At 50.7% G+C, this 14,818-nt stretch overlaps 1 protein-coding gene across 1 annotated transcript; it reads left to right on the top strand.

Moving 5' to 3' along the window:
• The first annotated feature begins 327 nt into the window (after nt 1-327).
• On the top strand, nt 328-2,521 carry EPOP (elongin BC and polycomb repressive complex 2 associated protein). Its single transcript, XM_068996650.1, has one exon. It carries the CDS (start codon nt 328-330, stop codon nt 2,413-2,415), a length of 2,088 nt encoding a protein of 695 aa, XP_068852751.1. The 3' UTR covers nt 2,416-2,521.
• Nucleotides 2,522-14,818: the final 12,297 nt, after the last annotated feature.

A 14,818-nucleotide genomic window follows, 5' to 3' on the forward strand; every position in this document is an offset into this window, starting at 1 on the left:
GTTTGACTTCTTGATTTTATTCTCTCCTTTTTTTTTCCGGGGAGGGGGAAGACGAGGAGCCGAGCCCCGGAGCAGGATTTGGGTGTTCGGAAGATGTTGCAAAGCCTCGACCGGAGCGTTTGAAAAGGAGACCGGCTGCTTTGGCTTTTTTTTTTTTTTTTCCCCTCTTTTCCTTGGGTTTGGTGGTGGTTTTTTTTTTTTTTTTTCGCCTCCCCTCCCCCTCTCGCCCCTCTCCGGAGGGATGTGTGTGATCAGCGAGTGGAAACAGAAATGTCCTGATTTTCCGTGCCCCCTTTGAAAGGGACAAAGTCAAAAGCTCCTCGCAAAATGTTCCTGACCTGCGAAGGGACCTTCGGGATCGTTCCGGCCACCATGGATTACAATGGGGAAGCCCGGCCGGGCGATTTCCACGCCGGCTACCAGGAAATCGAAGGGATAAACTTGGGATACTTACAGATCAACGGCACCCAGATGTTCGCCCTGGCCCAGGTCCTCAGCGACCTGTTCAAGGATATCCCCAGGACCACCATCAGCAAGAAGATGGAAACCCTAAAGATCAAGAGCCGCCGCTGCGACCTGAAGGAGCTGCGGACCCTCAAGGCCATCAACTCGGTGCCCACGCGCGCCGTGAAGTGCTCGCTCATCTCCAAGGCGGACCTGGAGGCTCTCTGCACCTCCTGCAAGAGCCTCAGCCCCCGCCGGAGGAAGAGGAAGAGGAAGAGCAAGCGGAGGCAGCAGCTGCTGCTGCCGGGCCCCGGGGAGCTCTTCCCCTGCCCGCGGCCCCCGCCCTGCAGAGCCGGCGGCTGCTGCGGCCCCGCGGCCCCCGGCCGGCCCCGGCCGCCCCCCGCCCCGCCCGGCCCGCAGCCCTTCCAGCGAGCCTTCCCCGGCCGGGGGGGCCGCGGGCTGGCGGCCCGGGGGGGGCTCTTTGCCGGCGTCCTGGCCGGGTACCCCCGCGACCTGGCGCTGCTGCACCCCGCGGCCGCGCATCCCTGCGCGCTCCCGGCCGCGCTCGCCCCCGTGGGCCGGCACAAGCGGGGGCCGTGTTGCGCCAAGGGGCTCTTCCCGCAGGGAAAGGGGCCCGCGGCCGCCAGGAAAAGCCGATCCTGCGGCTTCCCCGCCTCCAAGCGCCAGGGCACCTCCGCCGGCTACTCCAGCGACTCGGACTCCAGCCTGGACTTCGCAGCGTCCAGCCCCGCCACCTCCAGCGACTCCTCGGAGGAGGAGGAGGAGGAAGAGGAGGAGGAAGAGGAGGAGGAGGAGGAAGGGGACAGCTCGTGCAGCAGCGAGGAGGGCAGCTCCTCGGAGTCGGAGAGCAGCTCCTTGTGCAGCGGGGACTCGGTGCAGAGCACCCGGTACCGGCAGGCGGCCCTGCCCCGCTTCCAGCCCCCCCGGGAGCCCCTCGGGGAGGAGCGGCCGGCGGAGCCCCCCCCGAGCAAAGCGCTGCGCCCCGACCCCGAGCTCCTCTTCCTCTCGCAGCAGCTCTGGGCCAGGACTCTGCGAGCGTCAACTTTGGAAAGTTTGAGCGCGGCCGCGGCGCCGGGCTCGGGGGCTCAGCCGGGGCTGTACGCGAAGCAGGAGGCCTCCCCTGCCTCCTCCTCTTCCTCCTCCTCCTCCTCTTCCTCCTCCTCCTCCTCCTCGCCCCCTCCCTCCCCGAGCAGCACCCCCGGGGGGGCCCCGCCACAAAAGGAGCGAGGCTTTGGGGACGCCGGAGGGAAGGATTTGCACAAAGATGCCTCGAACAATAGCGCCTCGTTAGAGCGGCCAAGCGGAGCCTCCCCGGGGCCAGCGCCTTCCCCAGAGCCGGCCCCGGGCTCGGCCTCGCCACCCCCGGAGCTGGGGGGGAGCCCCGGCCCCGCGGCCCCCGGGGAGCCCCGGCGGGAGCACTTTGACCGCCTGATCCGCCAGTCCAAGCTGTGGTGCTACGCCAAGGGCTTCAACCTGGACGGCAAAAGTTTGCGGCACGGCGGGGGGAGCCCGGAGCCCTGGAGGGGCTCGGAGTTGCCCTTCCAACCCCCCGGAGGAGCGGAGAGCCCCGGGACGCTGCGCTGCAAAGCTCTGCGGGGCCGGCAGGACAGGAACGCCAAGCGCCGGCGCCTCTCCAGGGGCTCCGAGAGGCAGCGCAGCTCCTCCAAAGGGAGGCCGCCAAAAACTCCCAGGAGGAATCCCAGGAAGGGAAACACTCCCTGCAAAGCGAGCCCGCCTCGGAATTCCTTCAGCCTCATGGGCAACTTCCCCTGCACGCCCTCGCTGGTGGTGGGGGAGGACGGGGACCTGTGCCCGGCCTCGTCCTTGGGCGGCAAAAACTCCTGGGCGCTGTCCAAGACTCACCCGCTGTGGAGCTGGCACCTGGGGGGCAGCGCCATCCCCGTGCCCCCCAGCCTCAAATTCCGCGCCTGCGGCCTGGAGGATCCCTAAGGACCGCGGGAGAGGAAAGGAAAAGTTTCCAGGATCGCAGCAGAGCGCGGAGGTGCCGGGGGGTGCCGGGGATGCGGAGCGGGGTCCCCCCGTCCCTCCCCCCGCCAGCCCCAGGTGGGGAAGGGGCTGCCCGGAGGAGCCGCGCGGGGTCCGAGGGGTGCGGGAGAGTTTTTGGGGCTGGACTGGGTTGATTTTGGGGCCTCGTGTGGGCCGGGGATGGTGGGTTTGGGGTGAGTTTTAGGGTGAGGTTAAAACTCTCGATGGAAGCCAAATAACTGCCCCAAAACTCCCCGAACGAGGGGGGTTATTCCCAGGAAAGGGATTTAGGGATGAATCGGCTGCTGGGAGAGCTGGGAATGAGCTGGGAGAGCTGGGAATGGGCTGGGAAGAGGCTCCTGACCCCCCATCCCTACTCCAAAAAAAAAAAAACCAAACAAACCCGATGTAAGAATCGACCTAATTTCTCCCTTTTTCCTCCATAAAAATTGGATTAAAGCGGTAACAATCCCAGGCAGAGGGAAATAAATATCAGGAAAGAAAAAATCCCCTTCCTTTTCGGGCCGAGTGGATCCCAGCGAAAACCGGGAGCAGCTCTCCCAAATCCCGGTTTAACAGCGATGTTTTCCCGGCTGCTTCAGGGGCAGGGAGGAAAAGCCAGCTTGGAAAAAAAAAATCGGGAATTTCAGGAGGTTGAATAAAGCCGGGAGCGTTGGAGAGGAAGTGACTTGAAACTGCTCCACGGAAATCCAAGAAGAAATCTTTGTAAAAATGGTGGGGGGAAAAAAGGGGGGGAAAAAATGAGGAATTTGTGGGATAATCATCCCTGAAGGCAGCGGGGATGGAAAAGCTTCAGGGGCCCGGGAAATGGGATCCGGGAACATCGGGAATGGGGCGCGGATGGAAGGATTTGATCCCTGCCGGGCTGGAATGCGGGCAGGAATGCGCCGGGAATGTCTCTCCCTCCTCCGCCGAGGGACTCAAAAATCCCGCTTGAACTTTTCCAAAACCTTTGGAAATTCCTGGTGGGATTTCCACCCCTGCTCGGCCATCCAAGCCCCCTCTGCTTTGGGAACATGAAGAAAATCAAAGCTGATTTGGGGTTTGTTTTTTTTTTGGGAGGTTTTTTTAGTGTTTTGAGGTTGTTGGGTTTTTTATTTTCCTCCTTTTTTTTCCAGGAGAAAAAAAAATCCCGGAATCCCACAGCGCCCGTTTGGGAATTTCTCCTTTTCTCCCCCCCCTCCCCCCCAAAAAAAAAAATTCAGCCCTGAAAACAAAACTTAAAAATCAAAATAAATTTATAAAAAAATCGCTGCGAGGGAAAAGGGAAGGGAAGGAAAGGAAAATATTCACACGCGGCCTGCTGGATTCCACTCGGATTTTTAAATTCCATCAGCGCCTTAAAAATGAGGGAAATAAGGGGGGGAAAAAGGGGATTTTAAAGGCCGGGAGCTTTTGGGATCTGCTGGGCGCTGTTTTCCTTGGAGGTGGCGAGTTGGTGCTAAAAGCGGTGGTCGCTTTATTGGGGTTTTTAGCGGGGTTTTTGGGGGTTAAAAGCGCTTTTTTTTGTTTACTTCCCCCCCCTCCCGCTCCTCCCGTGCTGAGCAGAGCAGGGGGAAATTCCCTCGCCAAAACATTGGGATTTTAGAGCCTTTATTCCCAAAAAAAACCCCCTCAAACAACCCCAAAACCCAGCGAGAAAAAAGCCGATTTTAGGGGGTTTGGCCCCCTCAGCGCAATCTCGGCAATCCCAAAAACGCGGGGGGGGTGAGGGGGGTGTTTTCCATGGAATTCCCGTTTTTCCATGGAATTCCCGTTTTTCCATGGAATTCCCGTTTTTCCATGGAATCCCCGTTTTTCCATGGAATCCCCGTTTTCCCATGGAATCGCCGAGCGTGGATCGCCCCCCTTTCCCTCCCCCCCTCCCCAAATCCACCTGGGGTTAAAAATGTATTTTCTAGGAAAAAAAATAAATGGAATTTCGAGCAATTTGGGGTTGGAAGTGGTGGGGGAAAAAAAAAAATCCCGAGATGCGTGCTGGGAATGAAAATTCCTGTTTCTATTTTAGATAGAATCATCTCTAGAAAGAAAATCCTATAAATCTATTAAAAATCCTCTCAATATATGAAAAACTCCCATATATGAGCATATCTAGGAATATATAAATAGAAATATTTCAACCCAGCAGCGCCCAGACCCCGCAGATCCTCCCTCTCCCCCCCAAAAAAAACCTCAGGAATATTTTTCCAAGGGATAAAATCACCTCGGGAATTGCGGGGGTGGCCCCAGGATTTTTATCCCGGTGTAAATATGGCTAAAAATTGACTTTTTATATTAAAAAACCCCAGTTTTTCTATTAAAAAAAAATCACATTTTGGGCGCTCACGGGCGGAGATTTTTGAATTTGTAATATATATTTGTAAATATTTGTGAATATTCTGTAAATCGCAATAAATCTCTGTAAATGGTCTGTAAATAAGGCCGGGAATTGGGGGAAAAAAGAAAAAAATATCCAGAATACCTCAAAGCTTTTTATAACAGCGGCGTCTCGAGCAGCAGAAGCGCCCGTTACCAGCGAAAAATAATCATTAAAATGATCCTAATTATCATCCTGATATTAATTGTGGTAATTTTTGAGGCGTTTGAGGGAAATTAAGCGACCAAAGAACGAAGAAAATCAGCTTTAAATAAGAAAATAACGAGAGAGGAGCGGTGCTGCAGTGGAAATAAATGGAATAAAATAAATATAAATTAAAAAAACAAAAGGAAAATCCAAATTTTGGGCTGGAATTGCCTGGTTTGGGGTTAAAATGAGTGAATCGGAGGTGGTTTGGGGTCAAAATTCCACTTCCAGGAGAGAAATTCCCTCGAAGGGACATTCCCGGAGTTGTTTTAGCTCCGAACGGGGGCGAAAGAAGAAAAAAAATGGGATTTTGGGGTGTTTTTTTGGTGATGAAAACGTTGGTTGGAGTAGGAGGAAAGCGAAACAAAAATTGGAAAAAGAAGGGAAAATTCCAAATTTTCTCCAAGGTAAGGCCAGGAAAACCCAGCTGGGTTAAGAGTCTGGAAAATCCCACCTTGGATCGGGGGAAATTGGGAATTCCGGGGTTCAGGGGGCTCGGGGGGCTCAGGGGGCTCGGGGGGCTCGGAGTGAAAATTCCCGGCCCTTTGGAGCGAAAATTCCCATTTTCTTTGGATTAAAAATTCCCATTCTTTGGATTAAAAATTCCCATTCTTTGGACTAAAAAATCTCATTTCTTGGAGTTAAAAATTCCCATTTCTTGGAGTTCAAAATTCCCGTCCCTCTGGAGTGAAAATTCCCATTCTTTGGATAAAAATTCCCATTCTTTGAATTCAAAATTCCCATTCTTTGGACTAAAAAATCCCATTTATTGGAGTGAAAAATTCCCATCCCTCTGGACTGAAAATCCCCATTCTTTGGATTCAAAATTCCATTCTTTGGACTATAAAACTCCATCCCTTAGGGTTTGAAATTCCCATATCTTGGAGTTAAAAATTCCTGTCCCTCTGGATTGAAAATTCCCATTCTTTGGATTAAAAATCCCATTTCTTGGAGTTCAAAATTCCCGCCCCTCTGGAGCGAAAATTCCCATTCTCTGGATCAAAAATTCCCATTCCTTTGAGTTAAAAATTCCCATTCTTTGGACTAAAAAACTCCATTCCTTTGGGTTCAAAATTCCCATTTCTTGGAGTTCAAAATTCCCGCCCCTCTGGAGTGAAAATTCCCATTCTTTGGACAAAAAATCCCCATTCTTTGGACTAAAAAATCTCATTTCTTGGAGTTCAAAATTCCCATTTATTGGAGTTCAAAATTCCCGTCCCTTTGGAGCAAAAATTCCCATTTTCTTTGGATTAAAAATTCCCATTCTTTGGACTAAAAAATGCCATTTATTGGAGTTAAAAATTCCTGTCCGTCTGGATTGAAAATTCCCATTCTTTGGTTTAAAAATTCCCATTCATTTGGATTAAAAATCCCATTTCTTGGAGTTCAAAATTCCCATTCCTCTGGAGCAAAAATTCCCATTCTTTGGGTTCAAAATTCCCATTTCTTGGAGTTAAAAATTCCCGCCCCTCTGGAGCGAAAATTCCCATTCTTTGGATTGAAAATTCCTATTCTTTGGGTTCAAAATTCCCATTCTTTGGACTAAAAAACTCCATTCCTTTGGGTTCAAAATTCCCATTTCTTGGAGTTCAAAATTCCCGCCCCTCTGGAGCGAAAATTCCCATTCTTTGGACTAAAAATTCCCATTCTTTGGATTCAAAATTCACATTCTTTGGACTAAAAAATCCCATTTATTGGAGTTAAAAATTCCTGTCCCTCTGGATTGAAAATTCCTATTCTTTGGTTTAAAAATTCCCATTCATTTGGATTAAAAATCCCATTTCTTGGAGTTCAAAATTCCCATTCCTCTGGTGCAAAAATTCCCATTCTTTGGACTAAAAATTCCCATTTCTTGGAGTTAAAAATTCCCGCCCCTCTGGAGCGAAAATTCCCATTCTTTGGATTGAAAATTCCTATTCTTTGGGTTCAAAATTCCCATTCCTTTGAGTTAAAAATCCCCATCTTTTGCAGTTAAAAATTCCTGGCCCTCTGGATTGAAAATTCCCATTTCTCTGGACTAAAAATTCCCATTCTTTGGACTAAAAATTCCCATTCCTTTGTGTTCAAAATTCCCATTTCTTGGAGTTCAAAATTCCCATCCTTCTGGATTGAAAATTCCCATTCCTTTGGATTAAAATTCCCATTTATTGGAGTTAAAAAATCCCATTTATTGGAGTTAAAAATTCCCACCCCTCTGGAGCAAAAATTCCCATTCTTTGGATCAAAAATTCCCATTCCTTTGAGTCAAAAATTCCCACCCCTCTGGAGCAAAAATTCCCATTCTTTGGATCAAAAATTCCCATTTCTTGGAGTTAAAAATCCCCATCCCTCTGGATTGAAAATTCCCATTCTTTGAACTAAAAATCCCCATTCCTTTGGGTTCAAAATTCCCATTTATTGGAGTTAAAAATTCCCATCCCTCTGGATTGAAAATTCCTATTCTTTGGATTCAAAATTCCCATTCCTTTGAGTTAAAAATTCCCGTCTTTTGGAGTTAAAAATTCCAATCCCTCTGGATTGAAAATTCCCATTCTTTGGACTAAAAAATCCCATTTATTGGAGTGAAAAATTCCCGTCCCCCTGGAGCGAAAATTTCCATTCTTTGGATCAAAAATTCCCATTCCTTTGGGTTAAAAATTCCCATTCTTTGGATTGAAAATTCCCATTCTTTGGACTAAAAATCCCCATTCTTTGGGTTCAAAATTCCCATTCTTTGGACTAAAAATCCCCATTCCTTTGAGTTCAAAATTCCCATTTCTTGGAGTTCAAAATTCCCATCCCTCTGGATTCAAACCTCCCTCCGTGGCTTCCCAAACCTTCCCTCCCCCGCTGGAATCCCACATCCAGGGGTATTTCTGGGATCATTGAATTTTGAGGAATTCCAGGGAATTTTTCCCCGGGCCGGGCTCCTCCAGCCGCCTTTGCCCGGCCTAAAAAATTCCTTTAAAAATTCCCTTTTCCAGGGGGAGGAAAGAACCTTTTCCAGGGTTTTTCCCATCCCCTTTCCCAGGTTTTTGTCGGGATTTTCCATTAAAATTCTCTTTTCCAGCGCTGGAATCGTTCATTCCTTGTGCAGTGTGGAATTATGGAATCCAGGCTGGGACAGAAAGGAATAAATCCCTTTTTTTTTTGAGCTTTTTTTGGAATTTTTTCCAGAACCCCTTGAGGTTCCCCCTTTTTTTTTTTTTGGGATGGGGGTTTGGGGTTGGCTGGGAATGTGGGGGAGTTTTTCTGGGATGTTCCTGAGGGTGGGGGTTTTTTTTTGGGAATAGGGGGTGGCGAATCCGAATTTTCCCTCAAATTCCCATTTTCGCCTCTTTTTAACCCGATTCCCACAGCTCCTTCCCTCTCATTCCCACCCAACCACGTGTCCCTATTTTTAGGGCCTCGGGAATGAGGATTCCCCAGGGATATCTTTAAACCTTTTTTCCATGGAAAACTTGGCCAAAAGTGGGAATATCCCAAGGGAGCCGCTCTGGCAGGGCCGGATCCAAACCCAAAATCCCCAAATTTGGCAGAAGGAGGGACCCAAAAGTGGCTTGGGAAGGGTTGGGAAGGGCTGGGATTTGGGATGGGCAGCGAGGAAGGGTGGAATTCCGGGATCTGGAAGGTTTTCCCTCAAAACAGAGAAAAATGGGAAAGGCAGCCCCCACGGAATCGTTAATTGGGATTAATTAATTGGGATTAATGAACTTTGTGTTATCCCCAAGAAATCGTGGGATGGGCCCTGGAAAAATCCTTAAAACTCCTTAAAAATCCTTAAAACTCCCTAAAACCCGCTCAAAAATCCCTAAACCCCCAAATCCCACGGGAATAGGGATCTCAAACCGGGAATGGGAGGCTCCAACCCCATTTCCAGCTCTTTTCTGCTGCTTTTTGTAGGAAGGAGGGAAGGAATCCAAGGGAAAATGAGCCCTGTTTCCAAAAGTGTTCCCAATTTTGGGAGGCCAAGCCTGGGATGGGCCTGAGCAGGGAGGAGTGACTCCAAAATAATAATAATAGTAATAGTAATAGTAATAGTAATAATAATAATAATAATAATAATAATAATAATAATAATAATAATTTATTTTAAATTTTATTAAAAATTTAAATTTAAATATAATTTTTTCTTTATTATTTTTTTTATTTTTATTTTTATTTTTTAATTTTTATTTTTATCTTTATTTTTATTTTTATTTTTATTTTTATTTTTTAATTTTTATTTTAATTTTTTAAATTATTTTTTAATTTTAATTTTAATTTTAATTTTAATTTTTATTTCTATTTTTATTTTTATTTTAATTTTAATTTTTATTATTTTTTATTTTAATTTTAATTTTAATTTTAATTTTAATTTTAATTTTAATTTTAATTTTTATTTTTATTTTTATTTTTATTTTTATTTTTATTTTTATTTTTATTTTTATTTTTATTATTTCTCTTCTTTTATTATCTTTATTGTTTTATTCTTTGATCCTTTGAATTATTTTTTCTTATTTTTATTTACCGCCGCCATTAATTATTACTTTTTATTGGCCATTAATTATCATTAATCGCCATTTATTATTATTACTATTATTATTACTATTATTATTATTATTTATTTATTTATTGTGATGATGATGATGATGATGATGATGATTATCATCATTGGAAGTAATTTAATAACCACCCCAATTCCTGTGGGATCCCCAAACCCGCAGATTCCCGGGATTCCCGCCCCAAATTCCAGCCGGGAATGAGGGAAAATCTGCGCGGGGGGAGCGGATTCCGGTCGGGGTCAGGGGTCGGGGATAAATTCGGGAGCGGAGCCGGGAAAATCCCGAGGGAAAAAAGGGGGGGAGGGGTGGGGGCAGGGAGGGATCGGGAATGGGGTCAGGAATGGGGTCGGGAATGGGGTCGGGAATGGGGTCGGGAATGGGGGGAATGGGATTAAGGGAGCAAAGGTCTTGAAAAAGAAAGGGGAGAAAGGAAAAGGGGAATAAATAAAAAAAAATTTAAAAAAATTTTAAAAAGAGAAAAAATTGGGAAATAGGGGAAGGGGGAAAACAGGAAAAAAAGGGGGAAAATCATGGAAAAGGGAAGAAATGCAAAAAAAAGGAAAAATGAAAAGGGGAAGAAGGAAAAAAGAGGAAAAGGGAAAAAAAAAGGAGGAAAGGGAAAACAATGAAAAGGAAAAATGGGGGAGAAGGGGAAAATGGGGAAAAAAGGGGAAAATGGGGAAAATGGGGAAAATGGGGAAAAAAGGGGAAAATGGGGAAAATGGGGAAAATGGGGAAAAAAGAGGAAAATGGGGAAAAAGGGAAAAATGGGGGGAAAAGGGAAAAGGGGGGAAAGGGGAAAAATGGGGAAAAAAGGGGAAAAATGGGGAAAAAAGGGGAAAAATGAGGGGAAAAGGGAAAATTGGGGGAAAAGGGAAAAGGGGGGAAAAGGGGGAAAAAGGGAAAAATGGGGGGAAAGGGAAAAGGCGGGGAAAGGGGGGGGGAAAACGAAAAGGGGAAAAGGGGGAAAAAGGAAAAAGAGGGGAAAATGAAAAAAGGAAAAGGAAAAAAGGGGGAAAATGGGAAAAATAAAAAAAAAAAAAGGAAAATAATGGGAAAGGGACAAGAGGTAAAAGGAAAAAAATGGGGGGGAAAAGCAGGAAAAAAGGAGGGAAAAAGGGGGGGAAAAAAGAGGGATTTTCTGTAATAAAAAGAATTCCTGGAAGGTGGGAATGGCCTCCCCTCATCCCACAGATCCTGGGGAGGATCCCGCAGCTGTTCCCGAGAAATCCCCGCTCCACAGGTGGAATTCCTGCTTTTGGCAGCTGGAATTCCCTGCACGAGGCCCTGCGGGACCTGCACTCATCCCCCTGGACGGGCGGGATTTCGGGAAAAGGGAATTCTGGACAAGGGGATGGGGAGACCCCAAAGTGTTGGGGGGGATCCTCGGGAATTCCGTCCCTCCAGAGCCATTCCCAGGGAATGTGGGGTGGTCCCAGCCTGAGCAGGGCCCAGGGACCCTTTTCCCCCTTTTCATCCCAGTTTCCCCCTCTTATCCCCACTCCATCCTAAATTTTATCCTCCCAATTCTCTCTTCCCACCCTTTCCCCTCCAATTGTCCCTTTTCCCCCCAGTTTCTCCTTTTATCCCAATTTCATCCCAAATTTTACACTCTCAGTTGCCTCTTCCCACCTCTTTTCCCCCCAGTTTTCCCCCTTTTCCCCCTTTTCCATTCCCGGATCTGCTCCCTCTCCCAGTAGGATCCACCCCCTGCTCCCTCTCCCAGTAGGATCCACCCCCTGCACCCTCAAGACCGGTTTTCATCCCAAATCCCACTTTTCCCTCCAGTTTTCCCAGGCTCATCCAAGCCTGGAATCCTCCAGGAACGGCAGCTCCCACCCGAGTGATGGGAATCCTTAATCCCAATTCAGGATTCATTCCAGAGGTTGATCCCTCCCCCATTTCTGGAGATGTTCCGTAGGAATTTCGGGATCCTCTGAGCCCTCCCAAATCCATCCTGGCAGCATCCGGAATGTCCAGGCCACTACGATGGAAAACTCTCATGGAACAGCAGGAAAATCCTAAATTTGGGATGATTTCCAAGCTGTTCCCACCAGAGAAAAAAGAAAAAAATGGGAATAACCCAAACCCTGCCGTTGGATTTATAATTTGATACTAATTTGATATTAATTTGATATTAATTTGACATTAATTTGATGCCATTCCCAACATCCCATTGGCTGGAATTACTTTGTCCAGGGCCGTCCCTTCCTGAGGGGAAAAGGGGAATCCAAAACCTCTGAGATCTGGGAATTCAGAATTTGGGGGAATTTGGGAGCAGGAATTTGGGAGTGGCAATCTGGGATTGAAGGATCCGTGGGAGCAGCTGGGTCCTGGAAGGATACACTGGAGAATGGGAATCCTGGGTGAGCTGCAGGAGCGGGATCCCACTGGGATGAGCTGGAGAATGGGATGAGCTGCAGGATGAGGATCCCAATGGGATCAGCTGCAGGATGAGGATCCCAATGGGATCAGCTGCAGGATGAGGAGGATCCCAACGGGATCAGCTGCAGGAGCGAGATCCCACTGGGATGAGCTGGAGAACGGGACGAGCCGCAGGATGAGGATCCCAACGGGATCAGCCGCAGGATGAGGATCCCAATGGGATGAGCTGCAGGATGAGGATCCCAACAGGATGAACCACAGGATGAGGATCCCAATGGGATGAACCACAGGATGAAGATCCCAATGGGATGAGCGGCAGGATGAGGAGGATCCCAATGGGATGAGCTGGAGAACGGGATGAGCTGCAGGATGAGGATCCCAATGGGATCAACTGGAGAATGGGATGAGCTGCAGGATGAGGATCCCAACGGGATGAACGGCAGGATGAGGATCCCAATGGGATCAACTGGAGAATGGGATGAGCTGCAGGATGAGGATCCCAATGGGATGAGCTGGAGAATGAGATGAGCTGCAGGATGAGGATCCCAACAGGATGAGCGGCAGGATGAGGATCCCAATGGGATCAGCCGCAGGATGAGGAGGATCCCAACGGGACGAGCTGCAGGAGCAGCTCCGTCTCCTTCCGTTATTCCCAGTTCCGGGAAGTTTCTCCCTTCCCCTGCAGCCCCCTGGCTGTGCCCCCTCTCCCCTCGCCCCCTTCCCAGTTCAGAGCCCGCCCCGGTCTGGCTCCGCTCCTTGCCCGGTGCCCCCGGGCCCGGAGGATGCCGGGGTACACTCGCCCAGTGCCCTGGGACCGGAGGATGCCGGAGGCCGCTCGCCCGGTGCCCCCAGGACCGGAGGATGCTGGGGGACGCTCGCCCAGTGCCCCGGGGACCAGAGGATGCCGGGGTACACTCGCCCGGTGCCCCCGGGCCCGGAGGATGCTGGGGGACGCTCGCCCGGTGCCCCGGGGACCAGAGGATGCCGGAGGCCGCTCGCCCAGTGCCCCTGGGCCCAGAGGATGCCGGAGGCCACTCGCCCGGTGCCCCAGGCCCGGAGAATGCCGGGGGATGCTCGCCCGGTGCCCCGGGGACCTGAGGATGCCGGAGGCGGCTCGCCCAGTGCCCCTGGGCCCGGAGGATGCCGGAGGCCGCTCGCCCGGTGCCCCCAGGACCGGAGGATGCCGGAGGCCACTCGCCCGGTGCCCCCAGGACTGGAGGATGCTGGGGGACGCTCGCCCGGTGCCCCCGGGCCCGGAGGATGCCAGAGGCCGCTCGCCCCGTGCCCCCAGGGACCGGAGGATGCCGTGGGACGCTCGCCCGGTGCCCCAGGCCCGGAGAATGCCGGGGGATGCTCGCCTGGTGTCCCAGGGACCGGAGGATGCCGGGGGACGCTCGCCCGGTGCCCCCGGGCCCGGAGGATGCCGGGGGACGCTCGCCCGGTGTCCCAGAGACCAGAGGATGCCGGGGGACGCTCGCCCGGTGCCCCCGGGCCTGGAGGATGCTGCAGGACGCTCGCCCGGTGTCCCCGGGCCCGGAGGATGCCGGAGGCCGCTCGCCCGGTGCCCCCAGGACTGGAGGATGCTGGGGGACGCTCGCCCGGTGCCCCCGGGCCCGGAGGATGCCAGAGGCCGCTCGCCCCGTGCCCCCAGGGACCGGAGGATGCCGGGGGACGCTCACCCGGTGCCCCCGGGGCCAGCGGCAGGCGAGGAGCCGCAGGGACAGCCGAGCTGCTGGCGCCCTCCGCAGGGCTCCCAGCGCCGGCCTGGCCGCGATTTTGGGGGAAAAAGGGGGAATTTTTAGGTTTCTCCCAGCAGAGGTCCCCGGCTGCCTTCCCACTGCGCTTTCCCGGCTTGCCCGGATCCCGGGGAATCCGCTCGGACCCGGCTCCGAGCATCCCTCCGGCCCCTGGGGCTGGAACAGAATTCCCTGGGGCGTTTTCTCCTCCGAATTCCCGATAAAAAGAGAAACGCGGCCGGGAGAATCCCTCGTTTCCCTCATTTCCCAGGATTCAGGGATGTGGCGCTGCTTCCAGCGGCTGCGGGATGACTTCTCACGCACCTCGCCGGGAGTTTATTTCCTTTAATTCAGCAGCAAAATTCCAGGAGAAAACCTGGGAACGCAGCCCGCGGTTGGGAAGGAGACATTGAACCCTGCGGGGAAAACGCACCAAAACCCCAGGATTGGGCAGAAAAGGGGAAAACGCCCCAAAAATCCCTTTAACCCAGCCCTTGGTGCCTCGCCGGAGCTGCAGAAGTGATTTTCGGTTTCGGGTTTTGTCGCTATTTTGGTGGCGCCGCTGTCACCGAGCCAAGAGGGAAGAGAGAGAGCGGAGAGGGTTTGTCCATATTAGGAAATGACCCCAAAACCCCGCCGCGGTTCGCAGAGCTACAACTGCTTCACACCCGGAGCTGTTCGAACGCAGAAATTCATTAAATTAATGCGAGGCTTAATTAGAGCTGATTTTAGCGCGCCCGGGTGGGTTTCACACCTGTGGAATTCCTCGGAATATTCCAGCCGGGATAAACTTTCCCCCTGCTCCAAATCCACCCCGATTTGGGGCAGTTTTGTCAATATTTCCCATTCCTGGGGCTGGCAAAAACAAAAAATATTTCAGCCTGGAGCCGGATATGAGTCATGGCTGAGCTGACTGATGCCACTAGTTAATTACTCATTAATTCGTCATTAATTAGTTCTGATCCGCGCAGGAGCAGTGCCGGTGATTTTTCCGTGTTATTTTTGGGGGGGGGAAATGTCAAAAATGTCAGAATTCGGCCACTTCTTCTCTCCCGAGGGCCGAGCCGTGGTTCAGCAGTGATGAAATCACAGGTTCCAGCCCCAAAATTCCTGACGAGCCGTGGGGGCGGGTGAAATTC

The sequence above is a fragment of the Aphelocoma coerulescens genome, chromosome 27 (assembly GCF_041296385.1).
Source record: "Aphelocoma coerulescens isolate FSJ_1873_10779 chromosome 27, UR_Acoe_1.0, whole genome shotgun sequence".
NCBI classification, from domain to species: Eukaryota; Metazoa; Chordata; class Aves; order Passeriformes; family Corvidae; genus Aphelocoma; species Aphelocoma coerulescens.